At 41.9% G+C, this 26,333-nt stretch overlaps 3 protein-coding genes across 4 annotated transcripts; 1 reads left to right on the top strand and 2 right to left on the bottom strand.

Annotated features, from left to right (window-relative positions):
• Positions 1–1,238: 1,238 nt before the first annotated feature.
• zbtb42 (zinc finger and BTB domain containing 42) lies at positions 1,239–8,294 on the top strand. Of its 2 annotated transcripts, none has more exons than XM_042501346.2 (2): positions 1,239–1,552; positions 2,757–8,294. In XM_042501346.2, the coding sequence occupies exon 2, from the start codon at positions 2,771–2,773 to the stop codon at positions 4,364–4,366; it is 1,596 nt and encodes a 531-aa protein (XP_042357280.1). In that variant the 5' UTR covers positions 1,239–1,552; positions 2,757–2,770; the 3' UTR covers positions 4,367–8,294. The 2 variants fall into 2 exon arrangements, with proteins under 2 accessions (XP_042357280.1, XP_087943809.1); XM_088087683.1 differs by lacking the exon at positions 1,239–1,552 and adding an exon at positions 1,562–2,425.
• A 6,175-nt stretch (positions 8,295–14,469) lies between these two features.
• On the bottom strand, positions 14,470–20,151 carry siva1 (SIVA1, apoptosis-inducing factor). The gene is made up of 4 exons (XM_042501476.2): positions 19,930–20,151; positions 19,282–19,470; positions 17,012–17,165; positions 14,470–14,703 (listed from the first exon to the last, which is right to left on the bottom strand). Exons 1-4 carry the CDS (start codon positions 20,048–20,050, stop codon positions 14,655–14,657), a joined length of 513 nt encoding a protein of 170 aa, XP_042357410.1. The 5' UTR covers positions 20,051–20,151; the 3' UTR covers positions 14,470–14,654.
• A 1,087-nt stretch (positions 20,152–21,238) lies between these two features.
• adss1 (adenylosuccinate synthase 1) lies at positions 21,239–26,289 on the bottom strand. Its single transcript, XM_042500683.2, has 13 exons — positions 25,949–26,289; positions 24,910–25,012; positions 24,757–24,819; positions 24,628–24,678; positions 24,472–24,538; positions 24,287–24,394; positions 24,130–24,211; positions 23,927–24,053; positions 23,675–23,829; positions 22,169–22,293; positions 21,907–22,004; positions 21,649–21,798; positions 21,239–21,404 (listed from the first exon to the last, which is right to left on the bottom strand). The coding sequence occupies exons 1-13, from the start codon at positions 26,135–26,137 to the stop codon at positions 21,352–21,354; spliced, it is 1,371 nt and encodes a 456-aa protein (XP_042356617.1). The 5' UTR covers positions 26,138–26,289; the 3' UTR covers positions 21,239–21,351.
• Positions 26,290–26,333: the final 44 nt, after the last annotated feature.

Below are 26,333 nucleotides of genomic sequence, written 5' to 3'. Positions count from 1 at the left end.
AGTGGCTGCCGCCTCCCGTCACATTGCTCATTCCCCTCTGTGTCAGAAGGCTGTGAGGAGCTGCAAATGGCCCTTTCAAAACACACGGCAGCTGGAACACAGGGCAAAGGTGACTGAAGCAGTTGGGGGAGCACAGGGAGGGACAGGAGGGGGGGCACGAGATGAGCAGCTGCAACCTCAAGCTCCTGTTTCTCCACTGTGCCACCATCTCTAGCTTTAACAATTACAGAACACACTCCAGTGACTGTTTTTTTTTTTTGATAGTGCCTGATAGTCGAAAAATTCAAATGTAGCCAACATACATCAGCATCATTCAGACAATTTAGGCTAAAAAAGTCAGAGCCAAGACCTGGTGTGGTCTGAGAAAACAAAAGGCGCTGGGTGGTGTGGTGCCAGGGAATTCCACAACCCAAAGCAGGATTAGAGAGAACAGCACTTAAAAGTCCCCAATAGTCCACTGACCCTCCAAATGAACAAAGCATGATTTATAATTCTTTCTATCAGTTGGATGCTTTTACATTTATCAAATCTTTGTGACAAAACACTGTTTCTTTAGTTCACATAAAAAAGGCAACATTTTGGGAAGCTTGTGAAGAAAAATGTACATTCTGGATTTGAACTTTTACAAAAAGGCATTAAATGGTCAAAAGAGACATAAAATGACCTCAAAGATATAGAAAAGAGACACAAAATGATGAAAGAAAAAGACACAAAATTACTTCAAAGAGAAAGAAAATGAATACAAAAAGCCAGAAATGACCAAAAAAGACACAAAATTACCACTGAGACAAAAAAATGAACACAAAAGACCCCAAAAGACCGAAAGAGGCATAAAATTATCATAGACACAAAATAACCAAAAGGGACACAATATTACTACAAAGACATGCAAAGAAACCTCAAAGAGACAAAACCACAAAAAGATGCATAACGCCATCCAAGAGATGACAAAAAAACAAAAGAGAGACAACACCACCACAAAGTGCATGTCTTGCTCCTATCCATGAGGTGGTGGAGCCTCTAGCATATCTGTGCCCTGGGACCCGTGGTTTAATAAACCGCCCATGGACAGAAAAAAAGCGCAAACTGTGCATCAGATAACACATTTAATACAGCTTTTAATGATTAGACTGCAACGCCATATCTTACAAAAACAGATTCCTAAAAGTCCAAAACTATGTTGTCAGTTACTCTATTTGTTCATTCCTCCAGGTTGCCTTACTTCCGGTTCCCTCCACACTGAAAGCTCCCCCAGTTCACGGGACAGGTGTTTTATTAAGACAGCCAATTGATGTTCCCAGTGTACTCTGCTACTTGCTGCCGCTGTGTGAATTCACGGAGTAGTACAGAAGTTATTGTGGGGCCGCGCGCTATCGCGAGACTTGTGCCATTATCAACCTGCTTGACACACAGCAGCGCTGAGTGCAGCCTGCCTTGCCAGGGTCGGACTGAAGCTCAAGAAACGACAAGGAGAAGCGAACATCTGGCCGCACATCATGAAAGGACGTCGGGGCTGATAGGAAACAACACGACAAAGCGGGAGGAAATCAATGTAAGTGCAGTCTTTTGGTGCTTTGGAAACGGAGGAAGCGAAAGTTAAAGAGTGTCCCCCCTCGCCGCTTCGTTCAGCGCAGTTGTGAGTTCCTCTGCTGTTTAAAAGGCTCCTAGCAATGCGTTTCCCAACACGGACATGGAGCTCGGTTTACTGCGCCCTTGGCTCCCCCGTATCCTCTTTACACTTTTCTTTCTCTTATCAAAATTGTGCGCGCGTAATCATACTCGTGCACATTCTTCTCGGCGGCATCAAAGTTTAATATCCATAGTTTTTTCTCATTCGCTTTTAAATCACCCAATTTAAACAAATATTTCACAGTTGTGCGCGTGTGTTTGACGAGTGCGTAAAAGGGACAGAAAGCGTTTTTCTCCTCCGCGGTTGCTTTTTTTGGTGATAAATCGCCCGATTAAAAAGTTCTAAATCCCGTGTTATCTTGTGACACTTAGAAATATACCTCTCTCTTCTTTATTTTACAAGTTGTGCGTGTAGTTTGGACTGCGTAGCCCCAGAGTTAACATATGGCATAAAGGGGAGCACAGCTGGAGGTAGCGTTTCCATTGCGGTGATGTCAGAGCAGCTGACTCCACAGCTTGCAGTGTAATTAGCAAACAGAGCACCAGTTTACTCACTCTGCACTGGTCTTATTTTTTTCACGTTAGCCTCCTTCCTCCCACCCCCCTGACGGACGACTGCTATCATTCCCGGTCCCGGTTGCTTGTTCTGTAAACACCGCTGGGTTTTTTGTGTGTGTGTGCGATCGGAAACGCGCTTGTGCGTCACTTCTTTTCGCAAAATTTGGAAGCTCAAGAAGTACAGCTACACACCGGAATACTTTGGAGAATTTGGATCCGTTTACAGCGGGATACATGGGTGGGTGAGCGCAGCGTAGCGTATCCTGCACCACTGGAAAGAATGTAGGATTTATGTTCTCAAGTTGGATGAAGTTATTGAGGTTGAGGTGGATTTAATCTGTCTGAATAAAGTTTTCTATTTTGGATTTTATATTAACTATACTCACGGTTTAAGGTCTAGTGTGTTTGCTCATACTTTTAAAATAATTTGCGTATTTTAGCTCAAGTTATTCCGCACATTTTCTCTGCTTTTGGTGACTCCGTGTGTGCCTCTGATACGCAGCGCCACTGTGCCCTCTAAATGGCTTCATTCGTTTATCCAGTATCCTGTTTTTCCTGTTTTTCATCAGGTTATGAAGGAAGAATGGAGTTCCCAGACCATAGCCGCCAGTTGCTGCAGTGTCTGAGTCAGCAGCGTCACCAAGGTTTCCTCTGTGACTGCACTGTTCTTGTCGGGGAGGCTCGATTCAAAGCGCACAGAGCCGTGCTGGCCTCCTGCAGCATGTACTTCCATCTCTTCTACAGGGACCAGCTGGACAAAAGGGACGTTGTGCATCTCAACAGTGACATTGTGACAGCCCCGGCTTTCAGTCTGCTCCTTGAATTTATGTATGAGGGGAAGTTGGAATTCAGCTCTCTCCCGGTGGAGGATGTCCTGGCAGCAGCCAGTTACCTCCACATGTATGATATAGTGAAAGTGTGTAAAGGCAAGCTTAAAGATAAGGAGCTCTCCTCTCTGGATGAAAAGATGAGCGAGGGTTTGGGACTCAGCTGTCTGGACAGGGAAAATTCCTCAGACGGCGAGCTGCACAGTAAGCAGCTCATCCGGCGACAGCCCCAGACACAGTCTCAGGGGCTTCACAGGGCCCCCCCAGCGGAAGAGTTTGACATGGACAACAGCGAAGTCAGGCTGGCTGTCACAGATTGTGATAGGTCTGTGCGGAGCAGGCAGAAGGCAAACGGTCACTCTGGCAGGTCCCCGGACCTTGTAGGTGTCAATTATTTGTCAGCAGAGGCCGAGCCCTGCGTCCAAACAGCTGGAAAAACAAAAGCTGATGTCAGTAGTTCCACCGTATCGCTGTCCCAGAGGTCCCGGGCTTCAGATGACATGGACTGTGCACTGGATTTGTCTTTCAAGCCTCTGTCTAGCAGAGATCCCTTACACCCCTCCTACGTCTCTGGACAGCTGGCCCTCGACAGCCAGCAGCAGGGCACTGAGCCACTTGTTAAAGACGAACACGACTTGCTGTCAGAGCAGGAGGACAGTGAGCCGATGAGCCCTGAGAGCCAGCGCTTTGGGAATAGTGCCAGGAGCTCAGTGGTGACAGGGTTCGCTGCCCTCTTCCCAGGCAACAACGGCTCCACAGCCGCCCTGCTCTCCCAGGAGGAGGACCTGATGGACGAGGAGGGGGAGGCCTGCAGAGGGAGGGAGGGCGCCCCGGGCAGGGAGGTAGAGGAGAGGAGGGGGAGGCTGCTGGGGGACAGCGAAGAGGAGGAGGAGGACGACTTGGCCTCTTCAGACATCTCCACCTCCAGCGGGGTGCTCCTGCCCCCGGGGCAACAGGTGTGCGTGTGCCCCCTCTGCAGCAAAGTCTTCCCCAGCCCCCACGTGCTGCAACTGCACCTCAGCTCACACTTCCGCGAGAAGGACGGCGCCCGCTCCAAGTTGTCCCCCGACGGCTCGGTCCCCACCTGCATGCAGTGCAACAAGACCTTCTCCTGCATGTACACCCTTAAGCGCCATGAGCGCACACACTCTGGCGAGAAGCCATACACCTGTGGCCAGTGTGGCAAGAGCTTCCAGTACTCCCATAACTTAAGTCGGCACGCTGTAGTTCACACACGTGAGAAGCCTCACGCTTGTAAGTGGTGCGAGAGGCGCTTCACCCAATCTGGGGACCTCTACCGCCACATCAGGAAGTTTCACTGTGGCCTTGTCAAGACTCTCGCCATTGGATAAAACTCCTCTCACCAGTGCCATGTCATTAGACAGAATGTCTCTCCACACACCGAATACTACTACTGAACACTTCGCCCGTTAGTACACACATGTTGGCAGTTTGTCGGAGACTTATCTTTTTTGGATTCTACCCCATGTGGCATTTCGCGAGTTAAAGATGTAGCAAAACTGGAGCTGCTGTCTGCACCAGACTGTGTCACAGGCATACCATGATGGTCAGAGGCAGACAGGTGAAGGTGCAGCAAAGGCTGTTAGGATAAACACGGGTGCTGTAAAAAAAAACAAAAAAAAAAACAAGCTGGATCTGTGTGGACGAAGGTGAACAAATCAGATGATGCACTTGTTTGTTTCTGTCTCGTTTGTGTCAATCTGTTGAGTTTATTTGAGGAGCATATTTGCTGAAAGAAAAGTTTGCACCCTGTGGGCAAATGGGTGATCGCTATTGCTAACATATGTTAATACAATCGTCAGAGTGAGACTTTTATTTGTGCACATGCGAGATCAGAACCGTCCGTGAGTAGCAATATATGATTTTTTTTTTAACTCCTACATTATTATTATTTATTTTGGGGGGATTTGTTTAGTCCTTAACAAGTAAACTGTCATAAGGCAGCAAAACTAATGAAGTCTGACTACTGGAAGTATAATTTCTTTTTTCTTTTAAATGGAAGTAGAATCTGTGGTTGAAATGAAGTTGGTTACAGTTTTATGTTGGAGGCAAGCAGACCATCAAATCATCTTATTTCTTTTCTGCCTCGGGGTGAGTTAGCAGCTGTTTAATGTAAGATAGCACATATCGATGGGATGGCCTTCTGATTTTAAAAAGAAGTCGAATAGCGAGGAGAGGAGGAGGAGGGATGGAGAGTTAAGCCTGTAACACTGGTGCCTACTGAAATTCTTAAAACTTCACCTCGTGTACTTACTTAAACAAGAATGAGATAAATCACGATGCCTTCTTGTGAAATTCAGTGAGTTTTCAGGCCTTTAAAAAAAGAAAAACTGGATTACACTCCACATACCAGGTGGTAACAAAGGCACTCTTGAACGCCAACTGATCCACGAGTGTCCTTAATTAAATAATTAAGAAGAATGTAATAAAAGTACTTAAATCAAGGTCTCTAAATTACCTTGTTATTTCCTTGTATGGCATTAAAAGTGCACTGACACGGTGTTGACAGCAAACCTTATCAGGCAGGGAGGGAGACAGGTGGATATCGTTGTTGGTGCCATTCAGCTAAATCTACTGACTTTTCTTTCTTTAAATTAACCTTTCTCACATTATCATATCTTACTGTACGTGTGTATTGTTACTACTGATGAAGCTGGAGCCTTTAGTGATGCTGTCCTTGAAAGAATCATTTTTTGGGAGGGGCAGGAAATCTTTCTGTCTCTTCACATAGATCTGGATTCTTAGCCAGGGGGCGTAGCACTAAAACGCTCTCGATATTTTGTCTAATCTGTCCTGAGAAGACTTGATCAGAATTTATTTATTAGTTTGGTTCAGGGTTTACTTTAGGGGTACTTCTTGTTTCTATAAGCTTGAAAGATGCTGCGTCTTGCCTAGCGATCTTGGTACTCATTAACCGGTATTGGGGCTGTCTGTTCATTTCTGTGCAAATCCAGTTACTGTAATTGTATTTTTAATATACCGTGTTAGAAACCTCTGCGGAGTATTCAAGATTTGTCACATGGAACATAGAGAAGCACTTGTTTTTAGCATGCATATAGTTTCAACACTATTGTCTAGGCTGCTATTTCTTACTATATGTATATTTAATGTAAATATATATTCTATTTATCAGACTGTTTTGTTTTTTTTTTTTTTTTTTTTTCCATGTTATGACACGTGTGAGATGGAGGGAGTCAGGTGTCTTATTAAGGCTGCAGGTCTCTTAAAGTGTCACGTCTTCCCCAGGGGGAGTTTGGTCCGTTCTTCATATTCAAAACTCTAATCAGAACAGCTAATACCGCTCCGACTGCTGTTCCGCCACAGGAAACAGTTGTTCACAAGCACAGCCACACTGATACGGCATTGGCTACCTATAGAAAGGAGACAATACAGGCATTGTCCCCCCCTCCACCACCACCCACCCACCAAATCCCAGGTAGTTCTCAAGGGATCATTGTGTATCTCTCCAGTAGCTATGTGAAGAAAAAGCAGCGCAAGTCTCTCTTTGCACTTTTCTGTATTGAATGGAGCCATTGGAATGTGAGAAATGTATTTAGCAAAGGGAGACCAAGGACACTGTAAACAGGTGTATTGTTTTAAGGCATCAAAGAACAGCAACCCCTCCCCCCAATCCCAGCATGCAGTAGATAAACGCTTCATTGTTGAGGACACACCATGGTGATTTGCTTGCACATCTGTCAAGAGAATATCATAATTATCGGAGCATTGTTTTCCAAGTGCTAAAAATTTGTTGAGACTGAAAATATGTCTGGCAACTGTGACGACACAGGTGAAAAGCAGGTGCTGACTACCTATCCATTTCAGCGTAATGCACCCGAAGGTGTTTTGTTTTGTTTTGACTTTTTTTATGTTTATCACCAAGACTTTTCAGGACACAGAAATGAATTCACATGTGATTTCTCAGCATTTGCAATGGGCTGTCGGCATCTCTAACGGAGATGGTGGCAAACAAGTCAAAGCATTTTTTGCAGAATTACTGCAATTTGTTTTCGTTCTGACCTGCAGTCAGTGAAGGGGCTCGAATGATGCTCGTGTGTAATATTTGTTACAAGAAATGTTCACAAATGCCGTTCACATGCCCTGAATTCACTCTGGTTAGACATATGCCACATACATAGCTGTTGTGTAGAGTTAATAATGTACATTTCAATCAGCACACACAGGAATGTAGGTTTTGTCACTTTCAGTTTTTTTAAAGGAGCATTTCTTATGTGGTGCAAATTAAATCACTCGATTCTCTAATGTACATGTGTACAGAGGTAGAAAAACTAACGATATGTGAAGATTTCTTCCTTTTTATTGTTTGCAGTCTTTATTTATACCTCCAGGATGATCACCAAATGTGCCTTGTAGACACACAAATAGGTGTTGCATCTGGAGAAGCCCTTTTTCTATATTGTACATTTTTTTGCCCTCGACTGCGGTGGTAAAGTTCACATCACAGCGACACAACTGTTGTTCCTGTTTTGTCAAAAATGTTAAATCAGACAAAAAAAGTCCATTTATTTTTGCTGCTTTGCCAGAGATTACATTTGAGATTTATTTGAACATTTTTTGTTTATGTGCATAAATCTGTTTTGGACGTGAAGACAAGCATTCTTTCGTGGCTTTTAGTAGCCAATACTACTGGGAACTTCCAGTCTGTTCCTTTAGTTAATGTCACTGTTGAATGTGAAACACTGAGATTTTTGATTGTTGACTTCTATGGAAACAGTGCTACTCTTGATCGAGGGCTATGTTTGCCTGCAACTCATGCTGTATGATCTCTAAGTCTAAAAAAAAATGACTTTACCGATACTGGAATTTTGTCCTCTGCAGGTTACAACTGTGAAATTGTGTATAATCATGAGAAATATTTATTATTGCATTTGCTTCTTGTGCAACATTTGACTGTCTCGGTTTCAATTTGGTTAAAAAAAAAAAGCTTCTAAATGTCAAAATCTTTTTAATAGAATTTGTAGAAGTGCCATTAGAATTTAATATAATTTTTTAATAAGAAAGGTATATTTTATAGTAATCAATGCTTCAGTGTTAGTGGTGTAGAGATTAGAGGACAATCTTTATGCAGAAATTGACATTGCTTAGATATTGAGGCAATTTACTTTTGATCTATAACTGTATGTGCATTTTCTTTACGCTTTTTTTGGAGTGTGCTTGTGTGCGTGTGCTGTGGAAATGTGACAATCTTGATTTAGGTCTTTCTTAAGATTATGCATAGAATTAAATGGGACAACTTTCTCTCTTTGTGTGGATTTTATTCATTTACTAATCACACTAGTCTCAATATCAGACAAAACACTGCAGAAGATGAGCCTCTAGTAAGAAACGTCAAACTCTAACGCACTAACAACAAAAGAACATTGTAGAGGAGCCCTCGTCTGACTCGCAGCAGCAACAGTCAGCCAGATAGTGTGTGTGTGTGTGGGCAGCGCTGCAATGTGTACAGAGACAACAGAAAGTGATAATACTGCTGGTCTTACAGGCCCTGTCCCTCTGAAACCATAAACTCAGCTCAAGGACGGAGCAATTTCAAGATGGGCTCCTATTGTTTCTGACCTGTTGCCAATACGCTCCAAAAGAGATAAACATGTGATAACAAAGCTAGTTGACTTTGTTCTGTACTTATTACTAAACTTGGATCACATGTGCTGAACACACACACATTTGGAAGCGGGAGCGTAGGTTTCATTTTAACATTTGAGGGGACACATATAAAAATGGGAGGTTTAGGGGTCCTCCACTAGAAAATTTTGAGTGCCAAACACTTAATTTCCTGCATTCTGGTGATTTGTTTTTTTAAACAGAGGTGGATAAAGTATTACTAATACCACGTTGTGAAAATACTGCTACAAGTAAGAATCCTACATTGAAAATGTTACTTAAGTAAAAAGAATAATCAGGAGCAATCACTTAAAGTATTAAAAGTGAAGCCCCCCCCTCCCCCCATGCATATTTTGCATCCCCCCTCAAAATCCACGCCTATGTTTGGAAGTAAACAAACCTATCAAATATATGTGTCTACTCCAGGGATTTCATGCCAGTTCACCGGACACTTTCAATGGCAAGAACTTTTAATTATTTCCCCGCTGCACCATGAAAGAAATCCAGCTGCTCTGCTACGTGATCCCAATGGGGATGTGCTCGGGTTCCCACCACCCTCCCCCCAAACCCAACTCACCCACTCTGGGAACTCCATATAGACAAGGGCCGCATCCAACTGCCCCTGCCCCCATCTATCCTACCTCCACCCCCACAGCCCCCAAAACCACGGCCCCAAACCTCGGCCTCATCCCACCACTCTATTGTGTGCGTGGGTAGTAGCTCAGCCAGGCTATTGTCTGGCCCAGCTCCCCAGCACGTACTTTATGCACAAACAGACGACACAGCGGCGCTAGCCAGGCAGCTCCAACATAAAGAAAACAATGTCCTCCCAAGATCATTCATAAACACCCTGAACAGCCTCGGCCAGCTCACAGTAAATAAGGGCCCTCTGCAATGCTGCGGCCACCTCGCACTGTAAACATCCACAGCGGCAGGCCTCAGAGCGCTCGCTGGCACCAACATCTCACATCTGCCTAACGGGACCCAGGGCTTAGACTGCCTGGTGTGTGTGCTTTTCTTATAGACCCAAACCTTCACATGGAAAGTCGGGGCCATGTGATAGGGCTTAGCTGCAGGGTGACGAGCTCGGATATGTGCGGTGTAACTCGATGGTGTAATAAAACATTCCTCTCCGAGGCTCAAAGCCGGGCTCATTTGGCCGTTGAGTGGTCTTGTGTGTTTGTGTGTGTGTGTTTAGAGGTACTTGAGAGAAGTTGAGAGGAAAGTTGTAAGTGTCCACCACCTCAACAAGGCCAGCGGTGGGAGCCCTTGACCTCTGAAGGGACGGACTGCCAGGGACAGCTGGTGTGGCCTGTGTTTATTTATTTATTTCTTAACAAAAGACAGGTGGTCACACTTGAAAAGGGCACACAAACACAGTCACACATGCGCTTGTGTACAGACAATGCGCACACACACACACACACACACACGCATGGGTAGTTTTCTTTTGCTCTTTATTCGTATGAACACACATGCATATGGTTATCATCCACTTAATTTGTGGGGAGGAATTCATTTTACTTTTAGGAAATCCAAATGCACCCAAGAAATGAGAACAATTGAATTCCCAATTAATAATGTAACTGTAAATAAGGGACCATTTTTGCCAAGTCGAAATCAACATTTGAAGCAAAACAAGTTCGACGCAATCTAAAGCTGCAATCTGAGCTGTATATACCACACATCAGTTGCTGCAAGTGCATAAATACATATCAACTAGTGCTCTCACACTGGGTTTGCCTTTTTTGGAGTGGCTCTCCCTGACAGTGCCAAGACAGTGTGTCCTTGGTCCACTGTACAGCTGTCACTTACTCACACTCGTTGACGCATATTTATAGCAGCAGCATCACTGGGCTCGACGCTCGCCGCACTCAGACCACAGCTGGTCCCCACAAGAATGGGTGAAAGACAAAGCCACGTGCTCCCGCTGGCCGACTGCAGTTGGTCCTGTCTGGAGCGCCGTGGGTGATTATGTTGCCCCCTCTTCTCCTCACAGACACCCAGCCCTATCCATACATGCACCAGAGAGGAAGATGAGGACCACTGGTGGTTGGGGGGGCAGCACACAGTGACCTTTTTTTCTTCTTTAAGTATCACGGATGGGGATGTGCTGAAAACCTTGACAGCTGCACTTTGTTGTTTTTGAAGGTACATAAACACATAATTATGGGGTTAACAGAGAGCAGGGAGGGGAGAGGAGCTTTAGCATCCTTCCCTTTAATAAGTCAACACTGAATATGGGAAATGTTTTGGACGACAGACAGGCAAGTCGCCTCTAAACGACTCTGTATTGATCTTTATTTGGAGTCCAAGTTTTTTTTATGGACTCCTAATTTTTCAGATTTGGAAGAGATACAATACAGCCACTACTGCCAGTATCACCAAAATGATTTCCAATAAGTATTGAGGCATTAGATGAGATTGAAGTAAAAAGAAACAAGTTTTCAACCCAACCCACTTCGAATTTCCAAGTGGTATTATTGTTGGCATCGCTGTCACAAAGACAAAAGGATCGATTCTTGTTCCTTGGAGCCTGACAACAACCAACATCACAGGACAGACTGCAGTTTGTTTTCCGTAGTTACTTCAATTGTGTCACCGTCCACCATCTCTGCCACTGAGGATAGTAATGGCAAAAAACTTACATTACCAGCTGCCAAACAACATCCTTAGACATTGATATCTGGTTAAACTTCGATTGTGATGTTGGGTGACCCAAATTCAAAGTCAAGACAAAATCATTCGCCAATGTCAATTTGATGTAGAATGTTAAAGATGGATGACGTTGATATTTTGTTAGTTTTAAGTTGCTTTGTTGACCAGAATCTAAGGTCTTCCAAATGTCTTGTGCCAATGTCATCTTGACTTAGAATATCAACATGTAGTCATAAAGTATGAAGAACAAACCGTCTGAAAAATCTCATAATGTTAACGCCTGCACAATGTAAAATTTCTAATGTTGTTAGACATTTAAAACATCGCCAACACGATTTTTATTCCAACCCAAATTTAATGTCTGTCTGATGTAAGAGTCCAATGTCTTTATGATTTCATACTAATGTCTGGTGTCAGGTGGGTTGATACTCTTTGGGAACTGGGGATATAGCTACTGGGGGAAAAAAAACAGAAGAGTACTATCCTCTTCTTGTTTGTTTAGGCAGTAGCTGAGGCACTTAAATCAAGCCCTCGTTTTCACAGGAGAATGTACCTGCAAACAGGGGGCAGCTGTCCAATAACTGGAAGGTTGGTGGATCGATCCCCAACTCCCTCTGTCAATATACGGAATTATTTTTGGGCAAGATACTAAACCCCAAATTCCTCCCGATGGCTGTTCCATTGGTGTATGATTGTTTATGATTGGTAAACAGAGTAGTGGATGGCACCTTGTATGACGTGTGTGTGAATGTGACTTGTAGTGTGAAAGAACTATGAGTGGTCAAAACAACTACAAACAGGGTTATACAAGTGCACTTTAGGATAAGTTAAAGCACAAAACGTGTCTATTTCCACTTTAAATTGAGGTGAGTCATGATATTGTGGTCTTTGCGTCCTTTTCTCGACTGTCAGGCATAACATTACTCCCTTTGTTCTGGATAAAAGGGTATCAAAGGGAGGTCTGATGCAATGATGGATCACAGGAAATTGGCTGAGATAACTGGATAATGAAGTGTCTTTTTGATGGTCCAAACAGGGCTTTGAATATTTAAGAGTTGCGTTGACTCATTATTCCTAACTGTGTTACTCAGCTGGTGAAGACAAACTCATCACCCAGGTCAGAAAGGAGCAGAGGGATGCTCGCTCTGACACTGGAGGGGGCGACTAATAGTTTCTTTCTCTTTTGTAACTGTAACTGTACATGTGCACACATACAAAATGTTTCATTCAGCAAAACTTTACATTCACAGTGAGTTTAAAAGTACAAGTTTAGCTCTGCCTCAACAAAGAAAGTCATCATTAGGCTGCACATCTTAGAGTTCTGGATGTCAACTTGACAATATTTATTCATTAATTAGCACAATACACAGTCGGAAATGTTATGGATTCATCTTTGATTTTACATATTTTAAAGGAATATGTCGGCCACAAAATGTCCATTTGTAAATCAAAAAGTCATGCCGTATTACCTTAAATTTTTAAAGAAAATGTTTGTCTCGCAGGCCTCCATGGAAAAGGGTGAACAAACTGATTTATCCATGTTTAACTACAGTAAAGCTATATCAAAACATCTTTACAAACTCTTACACAACTCATCCAGTTTAATCCAAGTCTCATTTATGAAGTTGTATGCTCAGTACTTCATAAGCACAAGCATTTTACTAAAAGACCTAAGCATTGGAGTCTGGCTTTAAGAAGAGCATAGATAACTTCCACTTCAGGTCGGTTTTAAATAGTGAGGATCTGGCAAAAATGCATGTGTGTTGGAAAACTGAGCAAACTGGATAAATGAAACTTGGATTACACTGCACACGTTGTGCAACAGTTTTTGAAAAGACCTTTTGATGTAGTTTGTTGTTGTTAAATTTGGAACCCCATTTAGTTTAATTCACGAAGAATGTTTGCCTTATTTTGATTCTGTTCACATTGGAGACATTTGAGAAAAACAGTCACACACAGTACACAAACTGTCGTTTTATGGGTGAAATATTCCTTTAATTAAAAACACATTCCTACTCTTGAGAAACGGTAAATAATGAATATATTAATTATATATATATTTTTTTTTTCTTGATAAATAACTTTACTTCATAAACCTATTATCAAACGGTACCTGACTAAATGTCTCAGCCCTGTAAAACAGAATTATTACAATTAATTTGCTCACAACACATCCTCCAGCTTTAGAGTTTTGGACATTTATGGTGGTTTCCATCTTTTATCTTCAATAAAAGCAAATAAAAAATGGCATGCAAACTCAAAAATATATCTTCCGCACAAGTGTTTTATGTCCACCTCTCAGTTCCTTATAGCCTTATCAAGAAATGTGCAGACAACTTGACGCCTTGCCTGCCAGCAGCTGTCTGTTCATTCAGCCAGAAATCAAGCAGTGCCCTCGAACACCAACTGCAGAGCTCCCCAAAGACTGGAGCCACAACTGGCCTGCTGAGCAGGGGATGTGACTCAACGGCTCATAGGCGCACTTGCAATAAGCTCCAGGAAGTGCACTCATCCAAGCTAATATCTATAACACCATGTCATGTGATTGATTTCAATAAAGCAGTGTTCAGGACTTCTGCCACCAAGAACAATTACTCACAGTGTACAATACCTGACCCTGAAACCAGTCATCATCAGCGACGAGCCTGAGCCAAAGAGAAAGTGATGACTGCACCTCAAGGTCATGTCCAGAGGGGATAATTGTAGCCAAACTGTCTGCTGCAGAAGCCCTGGTTCTCTTCAACTTCTCCTTGTTTTAATAAATACATTTGAGAGCAGATTCTCAAGGTCAGCCCAGGAAGGCTGGATTGGAATTTCATTTTCATTGCCAAGTCAAGACAAAACTTCAACTAAAAGGCTGAAAATGTGCTTCTTTAGCATAGTGAGATAAATGTATTCATCCGATAAGGGAGCAGGGTTTCAGTATTACCCTGAATGTGGCCCAACCTGAAAGGAACTCATCTCTCAGCCGAGTCCTTGAAGTGTGCTGCCACCTGCTGATGTATCCGCAACACTTGAAGTAACCTTTTGGCTAATTGGCTGATTTTCATTCAGACACCGAGTCCTGCATTATTCAACACTTATGTTACTGGACCCCTTAATTGTTCAAAATACATAATGACTGTAGTAAAGATGCACTGAAGAGATCTGAACATTTAACTGTTTACAAAAGAGTTCAAGTTTATTTCAGTTACTTTTGGGATGCAATACATATATACATGAAAACATTTGGATCACATAAAAAAAAAAAATCACAGGTATAAAATGCAGTCTTAGTAATATCATGTAAGGCAACTACATATATTCAAGCATAAACTTCTGATTCCTCCAAGAGTTCCTTCACGTTGAGCAGCTGCAGCACAGTACTTCGTCATATTGCCCACTGTAGCTGTGGAACAAAGAGAAAATATCACATTACAATTATTTAGCAAACAGTTAAAAACACATCTTTTATTGATTTGACGCATATTGTGAGCAGTTTGTGTTTCAGAGTCTTATCTGAGGCGTGACCTGGTTATTGAATCACCAACTCTGAATAATGCTGCATTCACATGAAATCAGGGAGATGGTAGATGGCAAACCAAACATCATCAAGGCCCGCACAGAAAACTGGCAGTACAACAAAAGACGGCATTGCCATTCAAAGTCAAAGAATTTTAACTTTTTTCCATCCCAGGCACAGTTTGGGTTGGCTGCAGATTTCCTTGATGCAGCAAAGATTATACAAAGCTCAAGAAACAGGAAAAAAAATACAAGCACACCATGTTTTAAGGACTGGATTGATCTCCTGAATGCTGAAGACTCATATGAGTTACTGCTTGCCAAAGGAGGATTGAGAGTCAAGATTCATTGAAATGTTTGGTTGTTTCAGAAGATTTATTGATAGAAAGCCACAGAAGTATGTCAGGTGGAGTGTTGTGTGCTGTTGGGAGTGGAGGTGGGGTCTTTTAATTGTCATGCTGTGCTGTTGTTTTTTTGTTTCTGTTTGTTTTGTGGATTTTGTTGCCTGCAGACTACTGCATGAAAGCTTGTTTTGTACTATGTTGCGGGCTGTTTGAGAAAAATGGAAAAAAAAAATGAAATGATGAAAATGAACTTTGACATTCTCTGCAATCAAATTTATAACCGGGTGTCGCATAACTCTTGTGCACAAGGGGAAAACTGGGCAATTACTAGTCATTACTAGAAAAAATACTTAATATAATAAAGACAAACTAATCCAGTCTATTTGATCCCATTCTTTGTAAACAACATGTCATCACCATTGCAACATATCGTGATGCATGCTGCGTTTTACCCTCCTGCCACACTGTCTGACTTTGTTTGTTTAATGTGTTGTCCATGTGCCATCTATCGGCTGTGTGATTGCATGTGAACGCAGCATAATGGCTGACCTCTTCTAACACCTTAGCAACCGCCACAAAACATGATGCGCAAAGCCAACAAGGTCTATAAACACAAACATGTTGCACTCCAGAACTCTCAGATCAGACACTGGTCTCCTAACTGTGCCCATAATAACTAGTAAATCTGGTGAGGGCGCCCTACTTTATGTCATTTTGTGTGTAAAGCACATTGAGGTTACATTGTATGAAATGTGCTATATAAATAAAGTTGACTTGACCACTGCAAAGCTTGCGTTTAATGGAATGGTGAACCTTTAGTGAACGAGGCTTATATTTCAAGCAATGATGATGGAAAACTATCCTGCACATTTTCACATGAATAACTTAAGAGAAACTATTCTCTAACAGATTGCCTGTCGGATAAAAATAAATCTTGTACCAAAGCCTGCTCCAAGAAGTTTGAGTTCTTTAAAGCATCAAATACTCACCCCCTGTTGACTTGAAAGGTGGCTGCAAAAGTGCGTAGTTGCTTCTTCATACTCGAAAGATGAATAAGCAGCTTTCCTTCCTTTTTTCCATTGCTTTCTGGTGTACTAACATCCAGCAAATTCACTTTTAGAGCTCTGTTTGCAACTTAGTGGCATTCCAGCCAAAACTGATTAAAAACCACACAAAGTTTAGGGTTGAGCCGGGTCATGGTTTTGGCTTGTCTACGGGTTTATTCACGCACCAAAGCCGATTTTCTTTTTGTCAAATGCAATAAATCTACAGGAGTTTTTTGGGCCAGTGGCATTGATGCACACAACCCTACAGTACTGCAGTCTGTACTCAGTCTGCACCCACAGTACGAGCACAGGAAGAATGCCTTTAACAGAACAGATGAGAAACAGCTTGCACCCCACACCTTGTATAAACATGTCTTTAATCCTGAAGCTAGTGATTTTCCAAGTGACACCTAATTAACCTCAACGTGCACAGTCTCTCAGTTTAAAGGGGTCTAATGATACTTTGAAGCTGGCACGACTAGAAAAAAAAAAAGAAGAATAAGAAAAAACACTGCAGCTGGATCGCAGCAAGGGATGCAATGAACTGTCTTTACAGCCCTATTTTCCTGCCCACACTTGCTGAATACAGGTATTGCATTTTAATGAGTCACAACATTAATGCATGTGTGGAAGAGGCATGGCTTTGCAGACACGCCTAATTATTCAAATTTAAACTATAGAAATTTTAAGTTGTATCTATTTTAAGTGACAAATAAAAAAATGCCACTGTCACAATTAGCCGTTTATGAGGAGAACCAATTATAACAAAGTAGATCCTGCTGGTTCGCTTTAAACGTGGACTTACTCTATGATGGTGCAGACAGAGCAGCAGAGGCTGGAGCAGCTGGAGCACTGTCGGGTACAGGAGGAACAGGCGAGACGGTCACATTGAGAGCATGGTGTTCTGGACCCCTGGCTCTTCTGACACACACAGCAGCCTGCAGGAGCTGCTGGTGCACCTACACATAAAGCACACATACATCCCGAAAAAGAAAAGTGACCAAACGGAGCATCCAAATCTGTTACAACTCTGACATCTGCTGGTGAAAAGCATGAAATGAACTACACATTAGATTTTGGAATCCGAAGTGGCTCCTTGTACTCTGGCCCATTTTTTAAGTGTTTCCTTGTGGAATTTTATACTAAAAATACTATAAAGGTACCCACTTGATTTTTCTAACTCAGCCTGGCGAAGCCTTGTTACAGCTTAAGCTGATTTTTTTTAACAGGGTAAAAGATCTGTGGATCTGTGTTTTGTACACCTTCACTTAAAATGAACTGCTTTAGGAAGGGATCGCCCCGGGACCAGTACAGACAGGAGGAATGATTACGGTGATGTTTAACTCTTCCAATGTACGTTAGGTGTAATGAATGCCACTTGAGTGTCAACATGGTGACATCACACTCCCGCTTTTGGGAGTGACCTTTACTTTGGCTAAAGGGAAACAATTGAGCCATTTTCTTTCTTTTTTCTTTTTTAATAGATTATTTTTATTAGCTTTTATGGTCTTTATAGCCATGACAGCTATAGCGGAGAGGGAGCAAGAGAGAGCGAATGACCTGCAGCAAAGGGCCGAGGACGAAATCGAACCCGTTGCTGCTGCGGCAAAGACATAGCCTTTATACATGGGGCACCTACTCTACCAGGCCAGATACTGGGCGCTCCGATTAAGCTATTTTCACTAGATTCGTGTTGTAAACCTCTTTTTGGATGCTGAAACCTTGACATGTATTGCAACATCTGCCCACAAACTACAGCTGCGATATGGAGATTTTTGTCTGGTGTTCACCTATTTACTTGACCGGCTCCCCGCAGACCAACTGTATCTCTACCCTGGGTATGTGAGTATTGTACTAAAATAGATTTGAAAATGTGAACCTGTATATTATGTTAAATCTGCCACATGAATCAAATCAAAGAATCACAGCAAAATAACAAATTGAAGGTTTGGCGGAGACATATGAAACCATTTGCCAGTTATCTAGAAGAAGATTTAAAAAACCCACTTTATCAAGGTCATTCATAGATGTTAGTTTCTCATTTGAGCAGTTCATTTCATATGCAAAAGCTTTAGATGTTCATTCAATAATGGTTCCTTGTAATCCAATGTGGGACGGGCTAAATGATTTGTCGCGACACAAAAATAATGAATTAATATGCTAAGTATATTTGTGATGATCTTGGTCGAACTTGTACTCTAAACTGCGGTTTAACAATATCTGTCCTTGTTGAGCTACAGGATTTCCACTCTGTCAGCTGTTTGACAGTAAATACAATCTTTACTCTACACGGTTGACTATTTTAATATGAATATTCATGTGGACCTCTGAATGCACCCTCAGGTTTGAACTTTGTAAGGTCTTGATTGAAAATAAGCAGGTTAAACAAGTGAGTAAACAAGTACTCCAAAAAATCTACTTCCACAGGTTGTGTCAGAGTACTTTAGAGGACTAAGCTATTGCTCTTACATCAGCAGATGTCACTGTTCTCACATGTTTGGACTTTGTTTACTATTTTAGTGTCAACCCTACTGGGGCTTTCTGTCTCAGTGACTACCATTTAGCCTGTCACAGACTGTAGGAGTTGCCCAAATCTAGTCTGGGGGTTAGGATAAGCTAATGTACTGTGATACCTTACAGAGGACAATAATAAGAAATAAATGGGTGAAAAGACTGGCTACTGTCTTCAGTCAATTGTTGAAGAAGGTGCATGCATGGCAACTGGTGCTTAGGAAACATAGTAGAGATCGGGGATGTAAGGATACATCGATTTGCGTCCAAGTGCACCTCCTTCCTAAACATTTAACAGCTGTCTAGCAGCAGGCACATAATGAGAAGCATAAAAAAATACAAAGTATAACTAATTATATTGTGGCTTTGTGATATTTGCAAATATATTGTCAGAGATATCAATATAATATAGTGTCATATTGAAACTTGTGATTTATCCCCACAATTAAGATACTGTTTTACATATTAGAATATATTTTTCATGCTGAGCCTTTCGGTGTCGCCATTTCTGTGTGCTCAAAATCTATCTAAACTGTAGTCATCCTTTCAGTAGTTCAGACTCACCTGGTGCAGGGTTAGCTCTTGTCAGTCTCCCATCATGTCCAATCAGTGTCTGTCCTCTCAGCAGTGTCTGGTTGCTTACAGGTGTATCAGGTTGTCCAGTTTGCTGCGGGTCGGTGCATCTCTCCTCTCCAGTCCATATTTTGCCCATCACAGCTTTCGCACCGTTGAAGAGCAAGTTCTTTGTCTTTTCTATGAGGTAAAATAGAGCCAAAAGTGAAATCACACGTGACTAAGTCAGCTGACCGCCCCGGGGCGCCCGAGAAACTAGTGTTTACGAGACATCGAAACCAATCAGACAGCATTTTATCAACATCATTGTAGCTCAGAGGACAACTGTCACTACTGGCAAATAGACCATGAATACATATCTCATTTAACAATCGCTAAACTCTTGTTTTGCACGTGACAACAATAAACCCTTTAAGTTTTGATGTAAGCAGGATCCACTAAAGAGCTCACATTAGCTGTACACGACTAATTATTAAAAGAACATCGACAAAGGCACCAAAAGTGACAAATGCGACTGTTTTTAGGTTGTATACGTGAGTCTTAACCGACCGCTACGCAGACAAAACAACCAGCAAATGGGCGCATCGACGAAGCTAGCATTAGCTAACACCATAACGCAATGATATAACGGGTCCTTACCGTAGATTTCTTGCCTGTATTTGTTCCCAAACACGCCGTAATTGTTCAGTTCCCGTTGTCCGACGTGTATTTTGTACTGAGAGGAGAAGGTTTCCGGGAAAGGACAAGCTCGTTTCGGCATTTTCTCAACGAAAAAAGTCCCGCCGTGTTATTACGGACCTCCACACTTCTTGCTTGTTGCGGGAAAATTGTAGCGAGACAGCAACGAGCCAATCACATTCATCCTTTATTGCCACGTGAGAGCTCAGAGCCAATCCCACAGCGGCGCTGCTGTCACGTGATTTTTGTTTCCACATTTACCTCGTCCTCACCGTGCTGCCTTCAAGGGCTGCACGATTTTTTTCATTTTGTGTTTACATTTCAACCTGTGAGAACGTGAAACACTTGAGTAAAAGTACACACATTAACATCACAACAACAAATCCGTGGTGGAGGGAGTATTCAGAAACTTTACTTAAGTAAAAGTAGCTACTATTATCACACTGTAAAAAATACTCTGTTACAAAAAACATGCATTGAAAATTATACTTAAGTAAAACTAAGTATAATCAGGAACGTGTACTTAAAGTATCAAAGTACCAAAAGTACCAAATCCAGAAAAAACACCCCCAAAAAACATATTATTCAATATAAATTAAATGTTTATCAAATATACTTACCAATTATTTTTTTGTTAAAAACAGCAAATTGATTAATAAAAAATCACTAGTTTCAGGTGTACTTGTACTTGTGCGCAGTTTAAATTTCAACAAAGCCTCATGCATTTCTTATTGAAAAATCTTAATTTGTAAAGGCACTAGTAACTAAATCTTTCAGATAAATATAGTAAAGTAAGAAGTATTTTCCTCTGGAATGTAGTGGAATAGAAGTATAATGTGGCATGAAAAGAACAGACTCAAGTAAATTACAAGTAACTGAAATTCATACTCATGTACAGTACTTAAGTAAATGTACATAGTTACACTGCACTACTGCAACCAATGACAGGATGAAGAACTTCTCCAGATGTGTGAAATTCCAAATGCTCGCCTCTCTTTCCATCATATTGATGATGACTTAAGCAAGCAGATTAAGTTTTTTTTTCTCTTGATTCATTGACTTAAAGTTATCATTAATCCAAATACACACAACTCTAAACAGTTTATGGACAATTGCATCAGTCATTTATATTTTCATTAATCTGTTAACTTTTATTTGAAAACATTTGTGCTGGTATAATGACACATATACCTTATAATTAAATCTAATAGCCTATAAAAATGACAAGAATATTTAACTGCAAAAAACCCCAAAACATACCCATCACTGCTCAAAGGTGACATACATGTTTTATTTATTAAGTAATGGGGAGAAAATCTGTTTAGATGATGAAAAGATGCCACGTCGTCTGTGATTCCATCAAGAGGAGATAAAGGTGTCCGTCTAGAACATCTGGATCATGCACTCTCTGGACTTTCCAACACCAACCCACTTGACTAAAAAGAGACAAACACAAATAGAAAGATAAGAAAAGTGTACAAAACTGCAGCAGTCACAACTATCCAGCCTAGGAAGGATTGTTTTGTTTTTGTTTTTGTTTTTTGAATTAATAGTGCCACCTAATGGATATCATGAAGTTTGTGCATTACTATTTATTTTGATTTGGAGGCCTTCAGGAAACATGTCGACTGTGTACTCTGCAAAGTAAAGATATGTAAGTTTCGTTTGTGTCAGACATACTGGGAACTCCAATGTGGTTCTCAATGAAGCGGATGTAGTTTTGTGCCTTGGCTGGGAGGTCGTTCCACTTCCTGGCTGCAGATGTGTCCGTCTTCCAACCAGGGAAGGTCTCATACTCAACCTCCACTTTGTGTAAAACGTCCATGTTAGCTGTTAATGAAATAAATCAATTATTACTTATCAATGTTATCCATCATCTAACAAAGCAGACAACTTTACAAAGTCTTCTTCTACATAGCGTTTCTTCTGCTAAATCACCTGGGAAATGGGGAATTCTCTTTCCGTTGAGTTTGTATGCGACTCCCACTTTAATTTCATCCAGCACATCCAGAATGTCGAGTTTTGTCAAAGCAATGCTGTAGGGAAGGTAACATCGGAGAACTTTTTAACATGTGCTGTTTAGAGCATGATTTATGATGGTGGAGGGGTGAAGAGTACGTTTGTAGGGTAAATGTGTGTCAATAGTCAAACATAACCACAAAAGAGCTGATGATTTGTTTAAAATGTTGTAATCACTCACGCGGTGAAACCATTAATCATATGAGCGTATCTGACGATGACAAGATCCAACCAGCCGCAACGTCGCTTCCTTCCTGTGGTTACACCGACTTCATGACCCCTTGTCTGCAGCAGCTCTCCTACTGGCTATAGTCAACAGGAAAAAAAGTTACTTTATTATTTTAGATTATTAGACGCCTGACTTTAAAGGGACAATCACCCTAAAATCACAAGTTATATTTTACCTCTTCCCTGTAGTGCTATTTAATATTAATATTGTTTTGGTGTGAGTTGTTGATGAGATATTGGCTTTAAGTTGCCTGCCTTCTCTCTGATCAATTTAACTAGATGGCACTCGGCTCAAAGCCCCAAACATGCATTAAGAAATCTCAACAGCAATGGCTCCTTCCAAGAATAGCAACCCGGCTACTCAAGGTGATCTGCAGACCTGGTTGTGAGCAGTTATGTGCAGGTTCTTTCAATGGAACTACAACCGCCAACTGAATCACCGTGCAGAAGGAAGTGTACATCTACTGCTAGTTCACTTAGCTCCATTGAATTAGATAAAATTACAATTCAGCTGAGGAGTATGGCATTTAGCCTAAGTTTACATCTCAAGCTGTCACGAGCACAAGCCTCTTGTCCATAAGAAGATGCACTCTTCCTTTTTTTATATCGAACTACACGCATCAGTTGTATCACAGGTGCAGAAGGAACCATGCATCTACTCAGGAACAAGAGGCTTGTGACACACTTCCAAGGTCTGTGTATAATCTTAAGTAACCAGGTCAGGATTTCTGGAAAGAGACACTGCTGTTGAGTTTTTCAGTTGTGGCTACTCATTTTTTGGTGCTTTGAGCAACACAAGCTGAGTGCCATTAAGTTCCTTTATATTCAAGAGAAGGCAGACATCTTTGTGGCTGATATCTCCAACCCTTTGTACTCAGACCAAAACAATTTAAACTGATAAATAGCATTATGGGTTGAGAGGAAAATCTGCTTTTTTGATTTTAAATAACATCAGGCATTTTATAATTCTCCAAGAAACTAAAAACTGAAATCAGTACACTTACAACACAGCTGAATACAATAAAATATCACATGGACTGGGGGAAGGGGGGTAAAGTTTTAACATCTTGACCTATGTCCCTATGCCCAGCTCCCGTGACAAGTAACATAACCCCGTCTAACACAGTAAATATATCCCGAACCCAGACTCTGGCCCTAAATTTATCCCTGTGAACATGTGACCTGCATAAGAGGTAAAGAGTATTTGAGCCAGTCTCTCACAAAATTTGACAGCTGCACTCGGCCAGAGAACACCCACTACTCCCCCGCCCCCCTGCCCTGCCGCCTGTGTGTCAGCCACATGATCACAAACAAACTGTACATGTCAAGCTCAATATCAGCGAGTTACATAACATGTCATGTGTTTCCTCTTCATACAATATGAAGGCTAAGAAAGCATGTGACATCACAGAGTCTACATGTCCCAGTAATCTTACTCATTTTTTAAAGTAACTCTTACATTCAGTTGTTCTGTAGGAAAGGCTCCGATTCCCACTCTGGTGGTGTAGGCCTTAGATACACCAAAAACATCACCAATATTCAGCGGAGGGATGCCGAGACCAGTGCACGCCCCGCCCACAGTGCAGTTTGATGATGTCACAAAAGGATATGTGCCTAAAGAGAAGATTTTCATATGTATCCATAGCATTGACTCCATCCCAGATCCTCCAAAATCACAGAACAAAATAAATATTATCACTAATAACCTTACCAAAGTCAATGTCGAGCAGAGCAGCATTGGCCCCTTCAACCAAAATCTTCTTTGGAGATCCATGAAGAGCTTCATACATGTAATAGACCCCGTCTCTCACCATCGGCCGCAATCTCTCAGCGTATTCCTGCATGATACAAGGAACACAAAAGATGAGTTGTGTTGCAACAATGCATCACTTCTGTAATTTCATCAATGTGCACCTTGAGTTTTCTCAGTTGGTCGTCAACGTCAACTGTCAAGGATGGATACATGGACTGATACTGGTGGACAAGGTTCTTGAATCTGAAAGAAAAAAATGAATTATGCCACAATTGCACATAATGATATTTGTGTTTGGCATGTTCCCACAATCCTTACTTCAAAGAAAAGTCCTTAAAGTCACCCAGGAGGTCACATACACGTAGGCCGGTGCGAGATGCCTTGCTGGAGTACGCAGGTCCAATGCCCTTCTTGGTTGTTCCAATGCTTATATTTTGGCACACAAAGAGAAAGATGTAACATAATGTATAAGATTAAAGTAGATTTTTAGTAAATGTCCTTACTTTTTTCCCTCTTGTGCTTGTCTCTCAGTTTCCTGTAAGCCATCCACAACCTGGTGGAAATCAAACACTGCAGAGAGACAGAAAGCAACTCAACCTTCACAATCTTTTGCTTATTTGAATGGTCAGACTATAATCAGTAATATATACTGTACATACCAAGGTGGGCTCTGTCTGAGACAATTAGTCTCTTCTCCCAGCCTTTCAGACCTGATCAGGAAATACAAATATGTGAGTATATGTACATGAATGTACACTAGCGCATGATGTGTGATTTTCTTAAAATACCTTTTTTATCATTTTTATCGCCCTCTTCAAACAAGCCGGGTAGATGTATAACCACTCCATTGCCTACAAGAGCAGAGGAAGATCAATATGTTGACTCACTTATAGTCTTATTAAACATGTGGCCTCTATAGAGCTGAATATTGAAGCAAATACCAATGAGCGATATGCTTTTGGTGTTGATGATTCCACTGGGGAGAAGGTGGAAGTCGTACTCTTTGCCATCCACAACCACCGTGTGTCCTGCATTGTTGCCCCCCTGTAAACCAAAGCAGGGTACATATATGTATACTGTCAAGTTTGAATGACAATGCAGTTAGATCCAGTATGGCGTGAACACCCAGGACCACCACATAAGACTCAGCCACATGCACACGTCTCCTCTGATTTTTGTGAGACAGCGATAAGCCACCCTCTTCCCGATTTCCAGCACCTATTTTAACAGACTTGGCTGGTGCTGGTGGACCCTCCGCTCCATTCCCTGCTGGTTAAATCCTGGCCTTCTCACATATCAAGCCACCCTGAGAATGTGACCTCTCTCTAGCCGGTGGGTGGGGCTCTCAAGCCTCCAGAACACAGGGTGCTAGTCCTGTCAGTGGAGCAAGTAGGACAACAAGTATAACACAGCAACTGCTGGCAGGCTTCACTGTGTGTGCTCGGTGTTGGTGTGACCTCTGGTTGTGTGTCCTGTGTGAGTGGACAGACACTGACCTGTCTGGACTTGTTTTTATTAGGATTTTTAATGCATTTTAAATTCAGTCTCTTTGAATGAGTGAGTCAGAGCAACCTCACCCTATAACTTTACAAGAATTAACAGAGAAATCATGCTTATAAATTGCACATGCACATGCTAGAATGATAGACATTTGGCATCTGCAAAATGTTTTGAAATTTGAGTTTAATAGCCTCAATTCCCCCGATGCAGCATTTAAATCATTGACTGCACCCCGATGAAACCACAGCACATGCCAAATGCGGTTTATTGTAAAAGCCAATAAGGTTTCCCAGCTAATAAATATTCCGTTAAGTATCGAAGAGGTTAAGTGTTTCCACTCTGAGCACCTGTTGCGCTTTAACACGCTGCCAGTTATTGACAGATCCCATTTTGAATTCAGAAGAAAAATGGCATTCAGCAACAACACATAGACACACCCCTGTGACAGCTCATCTGAAATCACGATTCCAAAGCATTTACCTGACATCTGCACACAATGTCCGCGTCAGTCGCCAGCAAGTCGACGACTTTCCCTTTGCCCTCGTCTCCCCACTGCGCGCCGAGCACCACCGTCACTTTGTTCCCCGCGTCGTTGCGCGATCGCTTCTGTCCAGCCGCGGCGGGTTGATTCATGTTTTTGTGGTCTTTTGCCGTCCAGGTGAGCGACATGATGGTGCTGGCTTTAGCCTGCCCGTCTCAAGAAGACTAAGCCGTCTCCCAAGAGTGGCATTGCCATATCTGTAACTCCATAGCCGATGATGTCAGAGCCAGACGCACAGGAGTGCGTGACTTGTCTCCAAGGCTGTTAAAGCAGCGAGAAAATAGCCTTTACACAGCGATCACAGCGATGAATGAAGGTACATTC

This window comes from Plectropomus leopardus, chromosome 14 (assembly GCF_026936395.1).
Source record: "Plectropomus leopardus strain MGB_pleo_1.0 chromosome 14, ASM2693639v1, whole genome shotgun sequence".
Classification (NCBI taxonomy): Eukaryota; Metazoa; Chordata; class Actinopteri; order Perciformes; family Serranidae; genus Plectropomus; species Plectropomus leopardus.
This window is presented reverse-complemented; position numbering and strand designations above follow the sequence as displayed.

Bases quoted from the DNA above. Each gene is read 5' to 3' on its own strand.
- adss1 (XM_042500683.2), bottom strand. From the start codon at position 26,137: ATGTCGCTCACCTGGACGGCAAAAGACCACAAAAACATGAATCAACCC. The intron at 24,820-24,909 runs GTATTTGCTTCA...CTGCTCTTGTAG, and splicing joins CAAAAGCATATCGCTCATTG to GCAATGGAGTGGTTATACAT. The intron at 22,294-23,674 runs GTAAGAGTTACT...TGTTGACTATAG, and splicing joins TTCCTACAGAACAACTGAAT to CCAGTAGGAGAGCTGCTGCA.
- siva1 (XM_042501476.2), bottom strand. From the start codon at position 20,050: ATGCCGAAACGAGCTTGTCCTTTCCCGGAAACCTTCTCCTCTCAGTAC. The intron at 19,471-19,929 runs GTAAGGACCCGT...TTTACCTCATAG, and splicing joins ATACAGGCAAGAAATCTACG to AAAAGACAAAGAACTTGCTC. The intron at 17,166-19,281 runs GTGAGTCTGAAC...CTTTATGTGTAG, and splicing joins AAGAGCTAACCCTGCACCAG to GTGCACCAGCAGCTCCTGCA.